This window comes from Ovis aries, chromosome 16 (genome assembly GCF_016772045.2).
Source record: "Ovis aries strain OAR_USU_Benz2616 breed Rambouillet chromosome 16, ARS-UI_Ramb_v3.0, whole genome shotgun sequence".
NCBI classification, from domain to species: Eukaryota; Metazoa; Chordata; class Mammalia; order Artiodactyla; family Bovidae; genus Ovis; species Ovis aries.
The window spans coordinates 42,342,340-42,365,108 of NC_056069.1; the positions used below are offsets into that span (position 1 = coordinate 42,342,340).

The window sequence follows — 22,769 nt, forward strand, 5'->3', positions numbered from 1 at the left end:
GTACCATCATTATAACTCCATTTTACATAAGGAAATTGTGGTTTAGAGATGTGATGTGTGCAAATAATTGAAATCCAGGTCAGGCAGACTAAAAAGCTTGTACACTTAATTACCATGCTTTGAAGCATGTTTGGATTATAGACTATTTCACAAGGATATGCAGTTCTGCTGTTTTCAAGCATGTGGTTGTATAAATGTAATCATTCTCTTTTGCTGCCGGAGAGTATCTGGGTGCCTCATGTATCCCTTTCATATTTTTTGTTTATTCAACAAGTATTTATTTATTGCCCACTCTGTGCCAGGTAGAGTTCTAGGCAGTATTAACGAAAAAAATCGATCAAGAGTCTTGTCTGAATAAGATAGGCAGAGGTGGTGGTGGTGGTGGTGGTGGTGGTGGTGGTGGATGGATGGAAAGAGAAAAAAACAATGTGTATAATAAATAAGGAAATTATTAGAAGATGATAAGTGCAATATAAATAAGAAAAAGTAAGGCAGAGTAAGGAGGATGGGAAGGACTTCTGTATATGTTTGAGGGGCTGCATATATTTTTGTGTGTGTATGGGTGTTGAGTGCATTATTAAGGAACTAATATTTGAACAGATAGATGAAGAGTTATCCAGGGTGCTATCTGGAGGAGAGGACAGAGCTAGGAGCAAGGCCATGGAGTGGGGTGTGTTTGGAGTGTGTGAGGTGTGGGGTGGGTGGGGAGAAAGAAGTAGGAAGGGCCATGTCAAGTGGGGCTGTGGATGCTCCATATGCCTTCGCTTTGCCCTGGGAGTCCAAGCGGTTGGAAAATTGCAGGGTTTTGGGTGGAAAGATGCTCTTAATCTACCTTTTTGTAACAATGTTTATTTGGTTGTGCCAGGCCTTCGTTGCAGCATGCGGGATCTTCAGTCTTCATTGTGGCATGTGGTGTCTTAAGTTGCGGTATCTTTACTTGTGGCTTGAAAACTCTTAGTTGTGGCATGTGGGGTCTAGTTCCCTGACCAGGGATTGAACCTGGGTCCCCTGTATTGGGAGCGTGGAGTCTTAGCTACTGGACCACCAAAGAAGTCCCTTGTGTCAAAGGAGATCTGTAAAAGTCGCTCAGTCGTGTCCAACTCTTTGCCACCCCATGGACGATACAGTCCATGGAATTCTCCAGGCCAGAATACTGGAGTGGGTAGCCTTTTCCTTCTCTAGAGGATCTTCCCAACCCAGGGACTGAACCCAGGTCTCCTGCATTGCAGGAGGATTCTTTACCAGCTGAGCTAAGGGGAAGTCCCTTAATCTACCTTTTATGCTAGTTTCCAGTATGACACAGATTTGCAAAACAGAAGGCTGTAAGGCCAGTCTTTAGAATAGAGAATAGAATCAAGCTAACTGTCTCTCAGAGAAATACATTCTGACAGACAAAGGTTCATTCCACCATTTAAGGCAAGATAGCAGGCATTTATCACTTCCTAATTCTTCCCTAGCTTAAGTTGCCTGTATCTTGTCTTTTAGTCTTATGCACACCTGAATGTGCAGTTATCTAGAAGACAGAGGGCATGTTCAGTAATTCAAAGGCATTTGTGCACTGCCTAATTCTCCTACTGCTACAATTGCCTGTCTTTTCTTACTGGCCCGATGCACATCTAACAAATTCTTGAGAGCATAATCATCTAAAAGGAAGGTCTTTTTTTCAAAGCTAACTTTTATAAAGTGAAGGTATGACTTCTAAGCACTTGGAATAAAAACACTCTGAGAAAGTAATATGCTGTCTTCCCAGTAACTGACCCTTTCCTTTTCTCTACCCCCTTGAGGCCAGAGGACCGCGGTGAAATTTTGGGGCTGGAGTACTTGGACCAATTTGTGTTCAAATCCCGTCATAAAACTAGAAGGTAGCAAGGTATCCGAGATGAGCAGATCTAGATTCAATTAAACAATCTGACCTTTCTAAGTCAGGTTCCTTCTCTGTAAAAGAGAGGCAATAACATGGTGCCCAATGTGAAAGTTATGCCAACTCGAAAGCACCAAAGAGGCACAAGATGTAGTTGTTTTTACTGTTGCTTTATTGACAAAAACAACAGATGCCACATGATCCACTTTCTTGACAGCAGATTTCCTCCTATGTCAACGCCGCTTTCTTCCTCTTACAGGCGCCCAGATTTGTTCAATCATCTCAGTTTTAGTTCAAGCTCTCTTTCAGTGTGGACGTTGCACTGCATTCTATAAGCTTGTAAAGAAAGTAGGGTACAATGTGGAAGCACCAGGGCCTGGGGGGCAAAAACCTGGGTTTGGAACTTGGTTCTATCACCTGTTAGCTGTGTGACTTAGCTTCACATCCTGGAACCTCAGCTTTCATATGTAAGATGCAGATAAATATAGACCAGATGGTTCTGAGGATTAAGTGAGAAAAAACATTTGTAAAGCCTCCTGTCCCGTGTCTAGCCCATGATGTGAGTCTAATAAAGGTTAGATCCCATTTTCTCCTTTTTAATTAGGTACAGAATTACAAAGAGACTAGACAAGATGTGGGAAACATGGAGGCAAATTAGGAGTAATGAGGAGATGGCAAATTCATAGGAGGAAAGAGATGAAAAAAGAGGTCATAGGGAGCTGGTTAGAAGGAAAATAAGAGGGTGGAGAAAGTGGGTAGATGATGAGAGAAGGGATGTATGACCTTTATGAGATGAAGACCAGCTCTTTCTCCATAGACCAGGGATCCATGGAATTCTATTTGATGCAGCCTCTAGACTTAGCCCTTCTAAAAATACCCTCTTTTACCAGGGGGGATGGTGGGGGGAAGGGATAGTTAGGGAGTTTGAGATCGACATGTACACACTGGTACATTTAAAATGGATAACCAGCAAGGACCTGTATAACACAGGGAACTGTGCTCAAGTTATGCGGCAGCCTGAACGGGAGGGGATTTTGAGGGAGAATGGGTATGTGTATAGCTGAGTCCCTTTGCTATTCCCCTGAAACTGTTACAACATTGTTCATCAGTTATACCCCAATACAAAATAAAAAGTAAAAATAAATTTTAAAAACCTCTTTTTTCTTAAACCAAAAAAGAATATTCGTATCTTTCTCTCGGAAAACAACATTTACAGACTCACACCATTGGAACACTGTTTTGTCTTTGCAAACTGTCAGTTTTTATTTATCCTCATATCTTAAAATACTTCCTCCAACTCTTAGTTGACAAAGAGAATCACAGTTCTGTAGCCAGGTTTCAAGGCTCTGTGATAATTAGCGGAGTCAACCTGGGATATGAAACTCTTGAGCAGGGATCCCTAGGCTTTCTCCTCTTGGAAAAATGGAAGTCTTCCTTCCCTCTTCTCAAAGTCACTACATTGCCTTAAAAAAAAAAAAAACAAAAAAAAAAACACGACTCCCTGGTCTGCCTCTATGAAATCCAGGTTAACTCTGACTTACTTTCCCCCAATGGTGTAGGCAAGTTTTACAAATTTTAACTTTTATTTTTTGAAGGGGTGCGTTAGCTAATATTTGATCTCTTATTTCATAACAATCAAGGGACTTTTGAGCATTCTGAGCTCAACTTGTGTGTTTAATTAGTTGGTTGGGGATAAAAATTTTTCCTTCAAATCACTGTTAGGCATTTGATTACATTCATTTCTTTTAGATCCCAGATTTATTTCCTTAGTCACAAAAGTTATTTATTGAGAGTCTGAGAAATAATAGACATTATGTATATGGTAATCAGAGACCAATGCTTAGGTAGTTATTCAAGTGGGTGGATCCAAGCAAGTTTGCTGAGTTCAAGAAAATTCACCACTGTTTATTTTCCTGTATGAGAGGAAAAAAGTCATTGCATTTCTCCTTCCAGTTTCTCATTGATCTTTAAACTTTACCTTGATGGAAATGGCCTTCATCATATATACTCCACACCCAACAACTTTTGTTCTTTGAAAACTGAATGTTTGCCAGGTTAAATATTAAACAACAAATGAAATGGAAAGGGTGTATTTATATTGCCCTCAAATCCCCCTGCAACTCATTCCCAGCCCGATAGACAAGAGATTCTTTTGATGGAATGACTCCCTCAGTGGGGAAAGACATGGGCAAGTTTTACAACTGTTCATTCTCCAAAGCCATTTTTCAAGCAAAAACTAGTTCACGGGTGAACACACATAAGATTCCCAGCACATTACTCACCTAGATCAGGCTGTATGCCTTAATGGGGGAGGCGGATAAATCTAGAGAGCCACAGTAACAGTGTGTGCCCCTCAGCATGGGGAGATAGGATGCAGGGAGAAGCAGTTTACCTAGTAGGGTCACGATGCACAGAAGGATGGCAATCAGAGCCCCCGTGCTCAGTCCCGTGGGGTGGACGAGGGCCTCCGCATGGCAGGACTGCATGTTCCCTTGGTGGTCACATGCACAGACCCGGACAGTCACTGTCCCAGTGCTGCTTTGGACTGGGTAGTCGTTGTCTGATATGACCACAGGCAGGAGATAGGTGCTCATCTCATGTCTGTTATAGCCATTTTTCCGAGTAAAGATTCCCGCTGTGTTGTCTGGAAAGGAAAGCAAAGTGGTGAATGGAAGTGGAAATCATGTTATGTATGGGATCAGTTCTGATGAGACTAGATAGATATAGATACAGACATAAATATATAGATAGACAGGCAGCTTGGGCTCATTTACCTTTGTTGTCTTGAATGGTAAAGTTTGAGCCACTGGCTGCTTCGGGGGCCAAAGAGAACGAGAATTGGTGCCCGCTGTAAGGGTCATCCTTGTCAATGGCACGTAGGGTCTGAATCAACTAAAATCAAAACCATAAAGCTGTCATCAAGTTTTACTAACTCAGAAGAGTTTCTTACAGCTTTGCAGTAAATTGCTTAACTCAATGATATCTAATTTTAATTTTACAGTGATGGCCTCTAGAAAACTTATAATGAATCCACCCTAGACAGAGAACTGATTGGCTGGAAATAGAGCAAGGGACAGCCCTACAACAGTATTTATTGCAGCAAATCTAAATTCATCTGTTGAAACCGGTAGTACCCTCTTCCTTGTGATAACCAGAATTGTCCCCAGATATTACCAAATGTCCCTCTCGGGGGTGGGAGGGGGGAGAGGGGTGGGGCAAAATCACCTGGGTTGAGAAACATAGTCCTAGAGTGATAACAAGCTTAAAATATCTCAGCGATTTATGACAACATTGCAACTTAAGTAAAAGGAGGCACTCTTTGGAGAGCTTGCTTAGAAATGCAAGCTTGGCATATACATAAGCAATTGACTTGCTAAAGAGCTAGTTTGAATATAAATCCCACAACTTCAGAGTCCCATTTTAACATGTATTTTAACAGTACACTTCTATTTTGACAAACTAACATAATTTTTATATCACTGGCAGAAAAGACTGATTTCAGGTGGGGACAAATGTGTAAAACAGTAAAACATTCATGAATTTGTATTACTTGTACAGATGGGCAATGTAAATAAATGAAACTATGAATTATAGGCAATTGTAAAATATGTTCTAGCTAGTACTTTTCAGTATATATGGTAATTAAAAGTATCTGCTCACCAATAAAGATTTTTCCAATAAAGCAGTGACTGATATATTTTCATGGAAACTTAAGACTAATTTGGGATCAGCATCAGTCTGTGAGACTAACGAACTTTCTGTTTTTAAAAACTGTTTGTTCTCTTATGCAAGTTAAACATTCATCATGGTTCTTATTTATAGTATTAATTTTGTTGGCATTTATTTCATAGATAATTCAAGACTTGCCCTCAGCTCTATGTATCATCTGAATTATTAGAAGATCTAAGTTTGTCTGAGTTAATTAATTTGCTTTCTTATGAAACTCACCTGATCTGCTTTTGCTTTTTCACAGACAAAGGTTTCATAGAATTCAGCAAATTCTGGGGGGTTGTCATTGACATCTAGGACTTTAATATATAGAGGTACTCGGCTGCTCTGCTTTGGATTATCTGCAAAATGCCCAAAAGAAAGGAACAGGCATTTATGTGTTGATGGGTGATCCCATTTAGATGATGGTTACTCACTTCTTTCTCATTCATACATAGTTTCGCCAAGGCTCCTGTGAGTACCACAGGGCATTATGTATCATCATAGTCACAAAAAAGTAGAATTCGATTCTTTGGTACTTCTGGATGAGGATACACCTGAAGGAAATATATGGGGGACAAAGCTACCTTTATGTACAGTCAGTGCTGTGCTGTGCTTAGTCACTTAGTTGTATATGACTCTCTGTGACCCCATGGACTGGAGCCCACCAGGCTTCTCTGTCCATTGGGATTCTCCAGGCAAGAGTATTGGAGCAGGTTACCATGCCTTCCTCCAGGGGATCTTCCCAAGCCAGGGATTGAACCCAGATCTCCCACATTGCAGGTAGATTCTTTACCATCTGAGCCCTCAGGGAAGCCCCAAAATACTGGAGTGGGTAGCCTATCCCTTCTTCAGGGGATCTTCCTGACCCAGGAATCAAACCGGATTCTCCTACATTGCAGGCAGATTCTTTATCAGTTGGGCTACCAGGGAAGCCCATACAGTGCAACCATATAAGAAATCCCAGATTAACACAAAATAAAGAAGAGCTATCCAGAAAAGGAATTTTAGAGGCAGATTTTAAAGGAAGCCAGGGAAGTAGGCTTTTCTGTAGACAGAAGGAAAAAAGAATGGAACAATAATGATTGTGAATGGTTTTAGTTTTTCAGTTTGAGAGCTAGATATTGTGTCAAGCACTTTGTTATATTATTTTATTTAATCCTTATAAACTTCTGAGATAGATATAATTATTGCTCCCATATTATAGATGAGGCAACTCATTATATTATGGATGAGGCATGGAGGAGTTAGGTAATTTGTCCACATTCACAGAGAAATTAATAATAAAGAGTGGATCCTAGATTCAAACTTGGGTCTGTCTGATCACAAAACTGAGGCTGTTCATCTCATATAATGAAAGAGCCCAATCAGTGTTTGCAGACCTGCAGTAAATGGAGTGTTTTTGCTGTCATCTCTGATAATCTCCTGGGAAGTATGGAAGAGAGATTCCTGTTCTAAGAATCAGGGGCTGGAGTCTCTCACCTCAGCTCTTTTCATTCACTCACTCATACGTCTATTTGTTTGTTCTCATCATAAATATTTCGTGAGCATCTAGTACTAACTTGTGCCAGCCACTATTTGGAGTGCTGGGACACATTAGGACTATAACAAAGATCCTGCTTCCTGGAGCTTTGTTCTAAAGGAGGAAGGCAAACTGTAAACACATAAATATATAATGTGCCAGATGGCAAATGCTATGGAGAAATTAAACAGGTAAAAGGGACCGGAGAGAGATGGAGATGCAGCTTTCTCTGATGAGATGCCATTTGTATAGAGACATGAATGAAGATGGATTAAGCCATGTGAGTGTTTCTAGCTCTTGAGGTCAAGGAAATGGCAAGCACAGTGGCCTGGAGTGAGAGAGCTGGTTTAATACAAGCTCTTGGCTCTTGGCATAAAAGGTACTGAAAAAGTTTGGACAATAAGATTCTTAGGTTCCTTTGCATCTAAAATACTGCTCACATTATTCTTCCAAAGTCAGAGCTTCAAAGGTGAGTTTTAAAAGGTCTTTATTGCTAGTATTTTCAAATAGATCATAGAAACAGTAAACATTAAAAACAAATTTTTAGGTGCAAAGCTTAAAACACACTTAAGATGACTACCTCAGTAAAAAATAAAATTTCATGATGTTATAAAAATGATCCTTTTCAAATGGGAAATAGTTTTGTAATTTTAACGCTCTAAGTATGCTCTGTCCTTGGTATGCACAGTAGTCCCTCCACATAAATTCTGAAGATCAAATTCTCACCTAACAAATGTATAATGAACAATTCTTACCCTACACAAAAGCAGTGTTTCATTTTGTCCACATTGGTTACTTGTTATTCTACTCAATATCTTTCAGCCACTTCAAATCTCATGAGTTATACTGACAAAGAATATTACTGTATTAAACCATTTCATATGGACCATTTTACACTAGATACCTGAGCTAAAATAATTTGAACTTCTAAAAACAAAAGCTAAAACATGAGCTATAACTTAGATGTCCATTTTTAAACATTTAAATGCTATTTTAAAAATCCTCTTTCTTTCATTTACTGAAGTCTACACATTGTGTATATATTACAGAGGTTTCACTGTGTATAATTATTTGAAGTCTCCCTTTGGAAGTATTTTTCTTTGCCTTACATTTAATGGAGACTGTGATAAAATTCATTCTAAATACTCTATGGATTACTCGGTGGTTAGTATTGCTCACTTTGGTGTTCCATGGAAAAGTCAAAATTTATATCTCTTAATTCTGTAACAGGGCTTCCCTGATAGCTCAGCTGGTAAAGAATCCACCTGCTATTCAGGAGATCCTGGTTCGATTCCTGGGTTGGGAAGATCCCTGGAGAAGGGAAAGGTTACCCACTCCAGTATTCTGGCCTGGAGAATGCCATGGACTATATAGTCCATGGGGTCACAAAGAGCTGGACATGACTGAGCGACTCAAAAAAAAAATTTTGTAACAATTTTGAAACAGACATTCTACAGAAAGCTAAAAGGTGAATAGCCAAAAGATTTCTGTACTAAATCCTCCTTGATAAACAAATATTAATGAATAAATATTGTGTTGGATATATATTAAATGATAAAGTGCAATGAAAGCTTATATATAGCAATTCTTTTTAAAAATGCACATAGTGAGAGCTAACTGACAGAAGGTTGACAAATATTTGTTGTCTAAATTCATCATTTTCTTTCTTCTCATATAATTATGTTGCTAAAACAATACTGGTTATGTTGCTGAAATTAAAAAAAACTATTTCTAAGCAATGCCTACATTTTAGGTTATACTCGATCCCCACTCCCCCACTACTGACACACATATACAATGTCTAACTGGGAGCCCATTTTTTTCAGCAGCTTGTGTGACACTCTGATTTACAAGCATTTTGGAATCAAATCCAACATGTACCTAGACTGAGAGATGCATTCCCATTTTATTGTTCCCAAACTACAGAATTTCCACAGTTGCTTCTGCTTGTATGATTGAACCAACACGTGTTTAGAAGAATCATTTAGTATAAATCATTACAGAGCTCTCTCCTTCAATGTGTATTGAGCAGGATCATCAATACACAGTGACGAGTTTCAGCCATGCTTCGCTAGCCCTTGCTGAGATGCTCTCTGTCAACTGGGGATGGTAGCGGGAAAAGGGTGGACTTACTGATCTCTGTTGCTATCACTGTTATGTTGTGCCACAGCAGTGTTTCTCGATCAAGAAGTTTCGATGTAAAGATTGAACCATTTCCAGAATCGATGTTGAATATTCTGTCCATATCTGTGTGTCGATCGACAGAATACCTGAAAATGCAGAGTAGAATTTAGGAAGGTTTTCTTTGTATTTGTTATTTTTACCTCCTAAAACGATTCCAGAATATCGGTTACATGAAATTTTTTCTACCTTTAGCGCATATTTGTAAATCTATAACTTAACACTGATGCTTGAACTATGGTGTTGGAGAAGGCTCTTGAGAGTCCCTTGGAATGCAAGGAGATCAAACCAGTCCATCCTAAAGGAAATCAATCCTGAATATTCACTGGAAGGACTGATGCTGAAGCTGAAACTCCAATACTTTGGCCACCTGATGCGAAGAACTGGCTCATTGGAAAAGACCCTGATGCTGGGAAAGATTGAAGGTAGGAGGAGAAGGGGATGACAGAGGATGAGATGCTTGGATGGCATCACCAACTCAATGGACATGAATTTAAGCAAGCTCCAGGAGCTGGTGATGGACAGGGAAGCCTGGTGTGTTGCAGTCCATGGGATCGCAAGGAGTCGGACACAACTGAGTGACTGAACTGAACTGAACTGAACATTAAGGAAGATATTCTGAGAAATTATTGCTTTACAGTTGAGGTCTTAATAGAACCCACTAGACAAGTTGTATGATTTTTGAGTATCATCATCAAATTTTTTTTAATGTAATTTGGATCAAGTTTGTATACTGTTATGTTTTACTTTTTTAGATCTTTAGAACTTTAACATGTATGTGTGCATAAGTAGGATTATTGGCTATTTTTCTATTTCTCATTTTTATTTTAAAAATCATTTTGTTGAAAAAGCAAAAGATGGTAAATGTGGCTGAGGTTAGTGAGGCTGGAGAGGGATTTAGGAGATAGGCTTGGAAAGAGATTCACAGTTGGGACCGTAAAGGGATGGGCTGGCCATGGGGAGAAGTTGGAGTTTATTTGAACTTGATGTAGATCTTCCAATGGGTTTTATGCAGAGTGTCACTATCCAACTCATGTTTACTAAAGATCACTGGCTGAATTAGGAGAACGGTTGGATGGTGATATTACAAATGATAAGTGTGAAGAACAGGATTTGGGGAAGATCAGTTTTGATATGTTGAGGCTGAGGTGCCTTAGGGAAGTCCAGGAAGCTCAAGATGAATATTTGGACTGACAATCTGGATTTTCTAGTCAATTGTCTAAGAAGAGAAGAGGGAAAAATGCGAGGAACTGAATTGCTTAAAGGATGAACAGGAACAGAGACCCACAGGGACTAGAACAGAGCCTAGAGCAGAGTAAGAATTTGATACATATTTAAAAAGGAGGGTTTGGAGAATTCAAGGAAAACCAAGAGGTGTTTTAGAAACCAAAAAAGGACAAAGTCTTCAACACTGAAATTCATGGAAGATGAGTAGACTTTGAGAAATGCTATCTTCTTTATAAATGTATCTCTAGTTTCTGGAATAGCCATAAGTAAGAGGGAAATATGTAATACACCCTGTCTTATAGAGGATTCCGAAAGAGAAAATTCAGAAGAAAGTTGATATGTGAAGGCTATTAGGAACAAAAAGGTTGCCCATTTCAGCTGCATTTTCAAAATGTACATCATGATAGGAGATTTTAAGATGTCAGCTCAGTATAAATATATTTTAAGTAAATGTCTTACCTAGTCATCCATGTGTGGAATTATTATGCATTTAAAAAAAAATTTGTTCAGTTCAGTTCAGTTCAGTTCAGTCGCTCAGTTGTGTCCGACTCTTTGCGACCCCATGAATCGCAGCACGCCAGGCCTCCCTGTCCATCACCAACTCCCGGAGTTCACTCAGACTCACATCCATCGAGTCAGTGATGCCATCCAGCCATCTCATCCTCTGTTGTCCCCTTCTCCTCCTGCCCCCAATCCCTCCCAGCATCAGAGTCTTTTCCAATGAGTCAACTCTTCCCATGAGGTGGCCAAAGTTGTTACTAACTTGCAAATAGTGTACTATATTCTAAGATTCTATTTCAATTATTTTGTTTTAAAGTACTACTAGTGAATTATAATAAACAATATATGTTATCCTAATAAAATCTCTTTTCATCATCTAGCAGATGTCTAAAAAATAGATATTCAATTATTGTAGGGTATTTAAACCTGATTTTAAAGAGAATTAATGAAGTTCACAATGGATTGCATATATATCAAGCTGGAATTTTAGTTTCAGTTTATATAAATCTAGATTTATAAGATTATATAAATCTTATTATCAAAAGTATTGAAACAGATGAAAGAGCTATTGTTTTGTCATTTATATCATGAATCAACGTTTGTTAAGAATTTAACCAATTGCAATGAACTTGTTTGATCACCTTTCTTCATTTTTAATTTGAGGATGATAAATATTTTATAAATATTTATGATTACCAAAAAGGAAATCTCAGTATTCATAGCCTTTGTAAGGAATTTAATAATTTTCTACAAATATATATTTTTCTTTCATGAAAAATGTCAAGCTTAAGACATGCTGCTTATTGCTTTTATAAGCTATAACAATTATACACAGCAGGAATCTTTTCTTCTTGTCTCTTTCCTTCCTGCTATGATTTTAAGTTTTACAGGTAATCATATTTTCCAATAAAGCTTTGAAATAGAGGATGAGGAAGTTTTAGTTGAAGGTGGCTTTTCGTTTTATTTATTTACTTGTTTAATTTTTTTGGCCATGCATGTGGCATGTAAGATCTTAGTTCCTCAACCAGGGATCCAACCCATGACCCCTGCAGTAGAAGTATAGAGTCTTAACCATTGAACTGCCAGGGAAGTCCTAAAGGTGGCTTTTGATTTTAAAGAGAGCGGACTATTTAGGAAATATAGTAATTTTGTATTATTTTCTTTCCTTAATTGGGGGATTTAAAAATCATTAGAAGACCTAAAATGTCTACATTGTTTGGGAAAGATGTCTCGCTTGAGTCACACAAAGCCTCATTTGTTTGTTGTTTTTCTTTCCAAAGTAATTTCCACTTATATTTAGAAATTTACTGTCAATCATATTAATTATAATAATAACTGATAAGGAAAAAGGTAATCAATTCATAATGATTAAAGTGGATCATTGTGCTAGGTACCTCCTTTTTCCCCCTCGAACTTTATTGTATTCTGTGATTTAGTAATTTGTCTTATGTATCCTGAAGGGAGCTTTGTGGGTCAGGAAAAGATGATGTATTTGCATGTAAAATTTTCATAATAAGTATTCAGAGTGACATTTTATAAGACTTCCGTGTAAGTCAAAAGACACGTGATATAAAGTTGTTGAAAGAAAATTATTTTATGTGACTAAAAAAGTAAAGATTTGTGCTAAAATAATGATAAATTAACATTTGGGGAAGAATTCTCTAGTGTTAATTATACACTTAAGATGGAATCTAACACTTAATTGTTCCATATTTATGTCTTGAATAACCAAAAACTATATATGGTTGTACTTTCTGAATATAAGAATCGGTTATAATTCTCCTATAAAAGAAACCACTGGAACATACATCTATGTACCAATGTATCTATATATATTTTTATCTTTAAATCTATGTCCATACATGAAATCCATAGGTACCAAAGAAAGACTGGCAGAAAAAATTTTAAAATTAGTTGACAGCCAACGTAGCTTCTGGCAAGCTAACTACTTCCTATAATGAAACAAAATAAAAACAATGGGTAAAAGTGGTATGTGGTATAAAAGTAAAACAGATATAAAAATGCAGCCTAAATTCCCAGAAGACATTATCTCTTTCATTAAAAATATTTTGACTGATCAAAGAGGTAATCAAAGTTCATATTTATAAACTTCCAGCATTAGCACATTTAAACTGGTCTTGATACTGACTTGCTAAGATTGTTTTCTTATGCAGTATACAAACTTTGAGTAAAAGCACGTTGTGAAAGTACTTAAGGTTATTCATGTTGTATAAGCAAAGGCCATCGTTTAAATTCCTTGTTGCGTGTGCTACGTGTTGCATACTAGGCTGCTTCGCTTGTGTCCCATTCTTTGAGGCCTCATGGCCTATAGCCCTCCAGGCTCCTCTGTTCATGGGATTCTCAAGGCAAAAATACTGGAGTGGATTGCCATGCCCTCCTCCAGGAGATCTTCTGGATCCAGCGATCGAACCCATGGCTGGTATGTCTCCTGCGTTGGCAGATGGGTTCTTTACCACTAGCACCCCTCAAGAAGCCCATTTTCCTTATTAATAATTTTAAATGTATATGGAGGAGCCCTTGACCCATGGAGCTCTCATGTGGCTACTCTGGGTTGCCTATCATGCAATTCAAGAAGATATCCCAGTAGAATGATAAAACAACAAAGTCTATTTTCCCAAAGATTTAAAATTATTCTCTGAAAATAAGCCAGGCATTTCTGTGTTTTAGTTGTGGAACTTGCCATGAGATTTCATTTGAACAAAGGGCTCAGTGGCTGAAAAGTTAGGAAACAAGTGCCTTAGAATCTCAAAATCTTTCGTCTGAAAAAAAAAAAATTCTTCATGCAACAACCAATGTGATCCTTTTAGAGAGTAGTTTTGGATTAGTTAAGTCTAACTTTCTTCATGGGGAGTAATTGACACAATAATATTCTGGTTTAGCTCTTTTCTCAGCGAGTCAGCTAAGCTACGGGTAAAGGCTTGAAGCTGTGGACTCCAGTGCTTTCCTGATAAGATTATAGCATACTTGAGCAATGATGGTCTCAAAGAGCCATGAGGCTTTCTTACAATGTAATTTACAGTGAAGGTGTACAGGGAAAATAGAGCTTGCTTACTTGGTATATATTTGGACTCAACTCAAAGCTTGCCAGTGGCTTCTTACCTCAATCAGAATAAAATACAGTGGTTACTAGGGCCCACAAATCCCAGTAGGACCTGCCTCGCTCACCACCTACCGAACCTCTGTTGCCTGATACCTGATACCGTAATTTCTCTTCATCTGCGATTGCTCTCAGCTTGGCTGGCCTCTCCTCCCATATGCCAGGCAAACTCTGATATCAGATCCTCTCCTTGCTTTTCCCTCTTCTTGGCACCTTCTTCCCCCAGATATTAGTGTGGCTCATCACTTCATTTCATTCAAAGCTTTACTCAAATGATTTCCAACAAGGCCAGGCCTGACTGCACTATCTAAGACAGTATCCAGATACCCTTTGTGTTCTTTCTTTCTTTTGGCCATTTCACACAGCATGGGGGATCTTAGTTCCCTGAGCAAGGATTGAATGCAAGCCCACTGCACTGGAAGCGTGGAGTCTTAACCAGTGGACTGCCAGGGAAGTCCCACCCTTTGCTTTCTCTGTCTTATTTTGCTGCTTACACTTTAGTGTCACCTGACATATCACAGGGCTTCCCTGGTGGCTCAAACAGTAAAAAATCTGCCTGCAATTCAGGAGACTCAGGTTCAGTCCCTGGGTTGGGAACATACCCTGGAGAAGGGGATGGCAACCTACTCCAGTATTCTTGCCTGGAGAGTTCCATAGACAGAGGAGCCTGACGGGCTACAGTCAGACATGACTGAGCAACTAACACTCCCACGTATTTATTGTTTGCTTGTTTCTGTCATCCCCAGTTAGAATGCAAGCGCCCTGCAATCAGGACTGGACACTATTCTCGCTCATATCCCTAGTGCCAGGAACAGGCCTGGCACATGGCAAGTGCCCTGAGCAGAAATTTTCAGACACACTGGCACAACTTCTCAGTCTGCTTACTTTCTTGACAGGGAATAATTGACACAATAATATTCTGGTTTAGCTCTTTTCTCAGCGAGTCAGCTAAGCTATGGGTAAAGGCTTGAAGCTGTGGACTCCAGTGCTTTCCTGATAAGATTCTAGCATACTTAAGCAATGATGGTCTCAAAGAGCCATGAGGCTTTCTTACAATGTAATTTACAGTGAAGGTGTACAGGGAAAATAGAGCTTGCTTACTTGGTATATATTTGGACTCAACTCTATTAATTTCCCCATGATTTCCCAGACATATATCATGAAACTGTGCTTGTTTTTATCCATGTCTGCAAAAGAAAAAAAATTACGCATCCAAATGGAGCATAATCCTGCCTGTAAGTGTTATAAGGTAGGTTCTTCCATACTTGAAAAACAGACTTTCAAGCCTAGTGCCTTGTTTGTTAAAAGTGCTTCCTCCACCAACTTCGACAAATCTAAGACCTGAGAAGAAATCCCAGCCCATTCAACTACATTACCTTGTACCACTGCCATATAAGCAATAAACTCCTTATAGCTCATTTTATGCCTTCCTCCCAAATTAAAAATATAATTTTGGGGGCTGACTGAAGGCATACGGGATCTTAGTTCCCCAATCAGAGATCAAACCCATTCCCTCTGCAGTGGGAGGGCAGAATCTTAGCCACTGGACCACCAGGGCAATCCCCAAATGTTGAGTTTTTAAGGTTTATTTAGTTGCTAAGATAATATTTTATATTATGCAAGAAGTGTAAAGGTAATAAAAGTACTTTAAAGTATTTTTTTAAGGAAGATACAGCTAATTGGAAAAAAAGATTCATCTTTTCCAATTTGCAAGTGAATATTTGAATTTAAATCAACAAACTTATGGAAGAGACATGTCACAGAAGTGTGCTTACTTGACAGGGTTCCTGGCAGCATCTGGGTCTTGGGCTGTGACCGAGCCTATTGTCGTATTTATCTGAGCGTCTTCTCTTATTTGCAGGATGTAGGCCAGTTTGCTGAAGACAGGGGGCTCATCTACATCTTCCACCATAATTCTCACTGTGGCTGAATCTTTGAATGGACCCAGGTAGAGAAAGCGAGGTTCAACGTGAGGATTGGAGGCTTCCACTTTGAGGGTGTACACTTTCTTCTTTTCAAAGTCCAAGAGCTTGTGGGAAGTGAGGGGAGGAAGAAATGACATATTTAAAGCAGTCAAGACACAGAAAGTCAAGACATGAGCCATTTTTAATGCAAACCACTGATAAATGAATGTGATCATATTGCTTTGAGACATTACTACACAGCATAATGTTGGGAAAAGACATGGGAGTTCAGATGCCACCAATCCTGATGAAATTGTGGGCAGAAATCACGCACCAGGACTGAAAGTTTATGATGGGCAGGAGAGGGCACCTAGAAGCAGAGAGAACCTAAAGAGGCCCCTTTTATAAAAGTCCTTATATCTGACTATCAGAAGCCACACCAGGGGCAGGTTGGCAAATATGTAGAAGAGCATTCTGTGTCAGATGTTGTCACATTTGGCTTTAATTGAACAGTCACTGAGTGTTTAAAATTTGTCAAAGAACTTCGCTGGTGGTCCAGTGGTTAAGACTGTGCTTCCAATGTAAGGGGCATGTGTTCGTTCCCTGGTGGAGGAACTAAGATCATAGCTAGGATGGAGAGGTGCTGGTTTGCAGCCTAATTTCCTAGTCCTTGTTCAGATAAAATAGATTAAAATTTGTTTTTTGTTTTTTGTTTGTTTTGGGCATGAGGTGTTAAAATATTCCAAGTGATATCCAGATAAGGGCATCTGGCTAATTACTTGCCCGAGAAAGCAATGATCATTGTTGTCAGACGTCTGTAGGAGAAGTATCTCTGCTTCTGGAGACATAGTGAACCCAAATGCTTATTGCTGACTTTTAGTTTTAGATGATAATATGACAAGGCTCACTAGAAACACAATTAATCAAGATGTTAGTGAATGTGATTTAGTCGGCTAGGCAAAATTTCAGCATGAATCTGATAAGGTACCAAGAAAATTAAAAAGGTTAATGCACACTAATGGGCTTCCTAATTATATTATAGCTTAAAACATTGATCTGAATGTCACTGAAACATGTTTTATTGTCTTTCCAGATATTAAGACATACAATCTGAAGCTTAAGAGGAAAATTTTTCTTCTTGTTTACATCCACCTATGCTTATATTTACCAGCAAATAAAACACTACACCAAAGGAGAGAGAAAATATGACACAACACATGCAAACGTGAACTCATTAAACACAGCAACCAAAATTAATACTATTTGTAGCTTTGAAGCACACAGTTTATTGATTTTTAATTTTTGCCACATTTTAGTATTCTGCTCCATGACAATTTTGGGGGTAAATAAGTACATAGGGGACAAATAAGAATTCAGAACACAAAGTTTCCGTGTGCATGTTCCAAAGTAGTGATTACATAGGAGAAAAATAGGAATTCAGAATATGAAATCTTAATTATTGCATTTCAAAAAGTAGCTAAAGAGTTTGTAGGAAATTTTGTTACTTTATTTTTGTGGTCTTTATATATCTTCTCTCTTTAATTCAAACCATCTTTGTCACTGCTTGTATTACTTCTTTCCTTCAAAGCATGTAGTGGAATTTGTAGTTATATATGTTTCTTTGTTCATTTGCTTTCTTCCCCATAAAAGTGGTTCCATGAGAGCAGAGACCATCTTGTTGAATGTACTATTGCATCTCCAACATTCAAATGGTGTCTGGCACTGTTTTAACATTTATTCTTCAGTTATACTATTTATTCATGTATTTTTATGAGTTTCATTTGTTTATGCTATTTACTTAGGAACTTTTTAATATAAATTTATTAAAAAGTATAGAATTAATGAATGCATAAGATTATTGAGAACCCCTGAAAGCCAACCAAAGAACTCTCACTGTAAATAGACTAGGTCTTTAAAAAAACTGGGCAGCCCAGTGATGCTAGTGGTAAAGAACCCGTCAGTCAATGCAGGTGATGTAAGAGACATGGGTTCAGTCATTGGGTTGGGAAGATTCCCTGGAGATGGGAATGGCAACCTACTCCAGTATTCTTGCCTGGAAAATCCCATGGACAGAGGAGCCTGGTGGGCTATGTCCATGGGGTCACAGAGTAGGACATGACTGAAGCATCTTAGCATGTGTGCAATGCATGAAACACTCTTACTCTTGAAAGAATTAATAGACAAGACTTGAGAGGACTATTCATGTGAGATGTAATTGCCCCCAGTTACTTGGCGACCAGAGAAAGAGAAATGCTTTCATTTCCATAGTATTTTAAAAAATGCTTTACCTTTTTGACAGTTATAATCCCTTCCTGAGTTTCCTGATCGGTGATGACATCAAACATGTCCAGCCCCTCTCCTTCTGTAATGCTGTACTCGATTTCAGCATTTTCTCCCATGTCGGCATCGCTGGCTTTGATCCTGCCAATTGGTGTGCCCGGTGGAGAAGATTCAGGGGTTTTAAACTGATATGTACCTATTAATTATCAGACAGATATAAGTCAAACACGGACTAATTACACCCCATCATAATAAAAACAAAACCCATTTTCTAGCAGTTTGTTCAGATAGTACCATGGATGCAGGCAGACTTGGGCTTTCCTTAAAATAATTAATGGTGCCCTTGTCTCTTTAATGTTTTTACTTTCATGGTTGTTAAGAATATTTCTTCTATTTCATGACTTGTCTCTTGGCAAAGGGAAAACACTTTTCTTGTCCTGTAAGTAGGCTTCCAAGTTTACATGTGATTGTGAGAAAGCCTGAACTGTTAGAGGAGGGTGCTGTAATCTAGCAGAAAGAATAGAAAAGAATTTAACCTGAGCTGTGACTTTAAGCCAGTTGCTAGGAACTCTTTAAGAGTTCTTTCTGTCATTGCTAATAGTAACTGAAGGTGAAAACAAATTACAGCACTTCAGAGAATGTATCCAAATAGAGATGAGATTTCTTCACTCATATGTGGAGCTGGTTTAGTTGCAGTAAAGGATATAGATAAATACACTGAGGAATAAAGCTCTGAAATTTTTCTAGGTTTGACTGATTTTTTTTTCCTTTAAATATTAGTGTCTTTTTTATACATGGATCTCTCCCATTCTTGTATTTATACTACTAATTAAAAACTCTGTTATATAGATATACATTTTTCTTACATCTTCACGTTGGAAAATTAGTCAAAGGAGACTACTTGTGAGTTTCAATTTAGGTATGCCAGGCTAGCCTGTCCTTGAGCACCCCTTCTCCACCCCAAAATAGCAAAAACAAAAGTTATTCTACTCTCACACATTACATTTTACCCACCATTTACACAAATTGCCTTGGAAAGAAAATTTACACTCTGATACTACTAAAGTGTGAAAGTCGCTCAGTCGTTTCAACTCTCTGCGACCCCATGGACTATGCAGACCATGGAATTCTCCAGGCCAGAATACTGGAGTGGGTAGCCTTTCCCTTCTCCAGAGGATCTTCCCAAGCCAGGGATCAAACCCAGGTCTCCCACATTGCAAGCAAATTCTTTACCAACTGAGCTATCAGGGAAGCCCACGAAAGTATAATACTTTAATAATATTTAATTCACTAAGTATTGAGCTCATTCTTGATAAGATGATAAAAGAGGCCAGTTTTATCATGAGGGAAGTAGAAGTATACTTGGGTGCCTCCAATCCCTTCCTGTATTCTCCTATCCCTCGCCTTGGGACATTATACAGAAATGAGCACAGTTTATTCTCGGAGAGAGTGGAGAGGGGCAAGTCCCCTGGTAACAAGGTATGGGTAAATCTTCCCGCTAGCCTTCCGAAAGCCATCCTCACATAGAAAAGAGGTTTTGGGAGAAAGTGTTGGTGATCCTGATTTTTCATGTCAGGCTCCTGAATGGATGTTTTAGGGTTCATAAAAACTTTCTTCTGCCCGTTAAATCAGAAATCAGTTAGCTATTCTGTTTTTACATTCAGTAACTATGATTAAATACTTGAAAAAAGTAGATGGTATGGAGATTCCTTAAAAAACTAGGAATAAAACCACCATATGACCTAGCAATCCCATTTGTAGGCATATACCCTGGGGAAACCAAAATTGAAAAAGACACGTGTATCCCATTGTTCACTGAAGCACTATTTACAATAGCTAGAACATGGAAGCAACCTAGATGTCCATCCACAGCTGAATGGATAAAGAAGCTGTGATACATAACACAATGGAATATTACTCAGCCATAAAAAGGAACACATTTGAGTCAGTTCTAATGAAGTGGATACATGGAAACTTACATTACCATATGTAAAATAGATAGCCAATGGGAATTTGCTGTATGACTCAGGAAACTCAAACAGGGGTTCTGTATCAACCTAGAGGGGTGGGATGGGGAGGAAGATGGGAGGGAGGTTCAAAAGGGAGGGAATATATGTATATCTATGACTGGTTCATGTTGAGGTTTGATAGAAAACAAAATTCTGTAAAGCAATTATCCTTCAATAAAAAATAAATTAATTTTTTTTAATGTAAAGAAAATACAAGTATTTCTTGTTGATCCGTGTGTATCACCATTATAAAAGAAGCTCTTAATCAGTTGACTGGCTTTAAAAAAATAGCCACATTTGAGTAAGTGGGTTTTGTACTTAATGATGGGCAATCATTTTCTCCTAGAAGAAGGGATTCAGGTATTAAATAGTTTTCTCCAGTGGCTCAGACAGTAAAGAATCTGCCTGCAATGCAGGAGATCTGGATTCAATCCCTGGGTTGGGAAGATCCCCTGGAGAAGGGGAAAGTACCCACTCCAGTGTTCTGGCCTGGAGAATTCCATGGACTGTGTAGTCCATGGGGTTGCAAAGAGTTGGACATGACTGAGTGACTTTCACTTATGGTCAGAAAGGAATTTTGGTGTTGGAAGAAAAATGACATGAAAACCAGTATCTACTGAGGTCTATAAGTGAAAAGGTCAAGTGATTGCTTTAAGAGTGGACACTTATCTTCCTTCATCTTCCTTCTTATCCAATCATGATTGTTAAAAATTTTAGAGATGACTTTTGGTATCTCAGTTAACCATAATGTGGAAAACTATTTATGAGTACAAATGGTTTAAGTACATAGTTATTTCTACAGTTTTATTTTTAGAAACAGTGAAATGATAAATTCTCCCCTTGCAAAGACTTAAAGGAGATTATATGCCTGATTAAATTCACAAAATATACAGTTGATTTTTTCCTAACAAATAGCAGCATGCTTATAAACATATGTTCTGCACAAGCATATTTATGCCTGTGGTAGTCTTATTAATAAAGAAAAATAAAACAATGATATTACTTTTATAATAGCAGACATATCAGACAACTCCTCAGCTAATTACTGATAAATGTTTACATCTACTAAGCATCAGTACTGTCAGCTTATTTTTAATAAATGCACCAGTTCTTACTAAGTTCACTAACTCTGGCAATTAATAACAATAAGAAAAAATAAATATCATTCTTAAAGTCACAGTTGTACAAAAGTTCCCTGGAGAAAGTAATTCAATCAAATGTTCCTACTCTGGGGAAACCGAGGAGGGTTGTCATTGACGTCAGTCAGCGTGATGTTCACCGTGGTAGTCCCAGATAATCCTCCCATCTGGCCGCCCATATCCTTGGCTTGAATCACCACTTGGTACTGCTCCCTGTTTTCTCGATCCATGTTGAGCAAGGCTGTCTTGATGATACCTGTGGGTATGAAATTCAGAAATGGAAAAGGATGTAGTAGAAATACTTTCCAAAATTATTTATTTTTGCAAACAAACACAGATTGCCACCCACAATGTGCCTAACACAGTGCAGATGTCATAGGTGACCATAAAGATGACTGATTATAGATGACCTTTGTACTGAAGGAAATTAAAACCACATAGGGGAGGCAGATACATTAAAACATATGCACACACACACACTCATTCACCTATAATGCAAGAAGAATGAAAACGAATGTAAATTACATCGTTCAGTAATGCGGACGGTAAGTTGTATAACTGTTAAGTGTGATGAGATGACACAGCAAAACGTAACTTGGCATGTGGTACAGCGGTATACTACTATGCCACAGTAGAATAAAAGACAATTAGGTGTATTATGAGGAAATTGTTAAGAAAGTCAGGTATACTTGAAAAGACTTCCCTAATGGCTAGAGGGGTAAAGAATCTGCCTGCTGATGCATAAGACGTGGGTTCGATCCCTGGATGGGTAGACCCACTGGAGGAGGAAGCAGCAACTCACTCTAGTATTCTTGCCTGGGAAATTGCAAGGATGGGGAGTCTGACGAGCTGCAGTCCATGGGGTCAAGAAGAGCTGGACATGACTGAGCATACATATGTATGTGCGTATATTGCACTGACTCTTGAGTTTCACTTTACTGAATTGGCTGATTCCTCATTAAATATACCCACCATAATGAATGTTCTAAGGATCTTCTAAACCACAGAACTAGAGTCTTGTGAAAACAGTATTGGTTCTGTCATAATAATCATCTTGTATGATCCTAGAGAATCTTTTCCCTAAAGCTGAGGTAAGCTTTAGTTCAACAGGTCCTAGCAGTGACCAACACTCTTCAGCTAGATAAAAATTATCTCTATTGTTAGGTAGTTATAAAATAATTAGCTTAAAGAACTTCTAAAATTTCATCTACTTTCTGCGTAAGGCTTAGGCTTAAATTAACCACATTCTTTCAAAAATCACTGATGAAGTCTTTACAACCTCCTCTGGTGGCACATTCTGGTGCTTAATGACTAATGAA

At 38.4% G+C, this 22,769-nt stretch overlaps 1 protein-coding gene across 2 annotated transcripts in view; it reads right to left on the reverse strand.

Annotated features, from left to right (window-relative positions):
* CDH6 (cadherin 6) overlaps nt 1–22,769 on the reverse strand; it is a 150,239-nt gene that overhangs the window by 7,301 nt on the left and 120,169 nt on the right. For both annotated transcript variants that reach the window (XM_004017072.5, XM_042233912.1), the window contains exons 5-11: nt 21,539–21,706; nt 18,311–18,498; nt 15,894–16,147; nt 9,225–9,361; nt 5,810–5,931; nt 4,636–4,753; nt 4,254–4,505 (exon numbers count right to left, since the gene is read on the reverse strand). In XM_004017072.5, the coding sequence (XP_004017121.1) occupies nt 4,254–4,505; nt 4,636–4,753; nt 5,810–5,931; nt 9,225–9,361; nt 15,894–16,147; nt 18,311–18,498; nt 21,539–21,706 (1,239 nt within the window). The remainder of the gene's footprint in view (nt 1–4,253; nt 4,506–4,635; nt 4,754–5,809; nt 5,932–9,224; nt 9,362–15,893; nt 16,148–18,310; nt 18,499–21,538; nt 21,707–22,769) is intronic.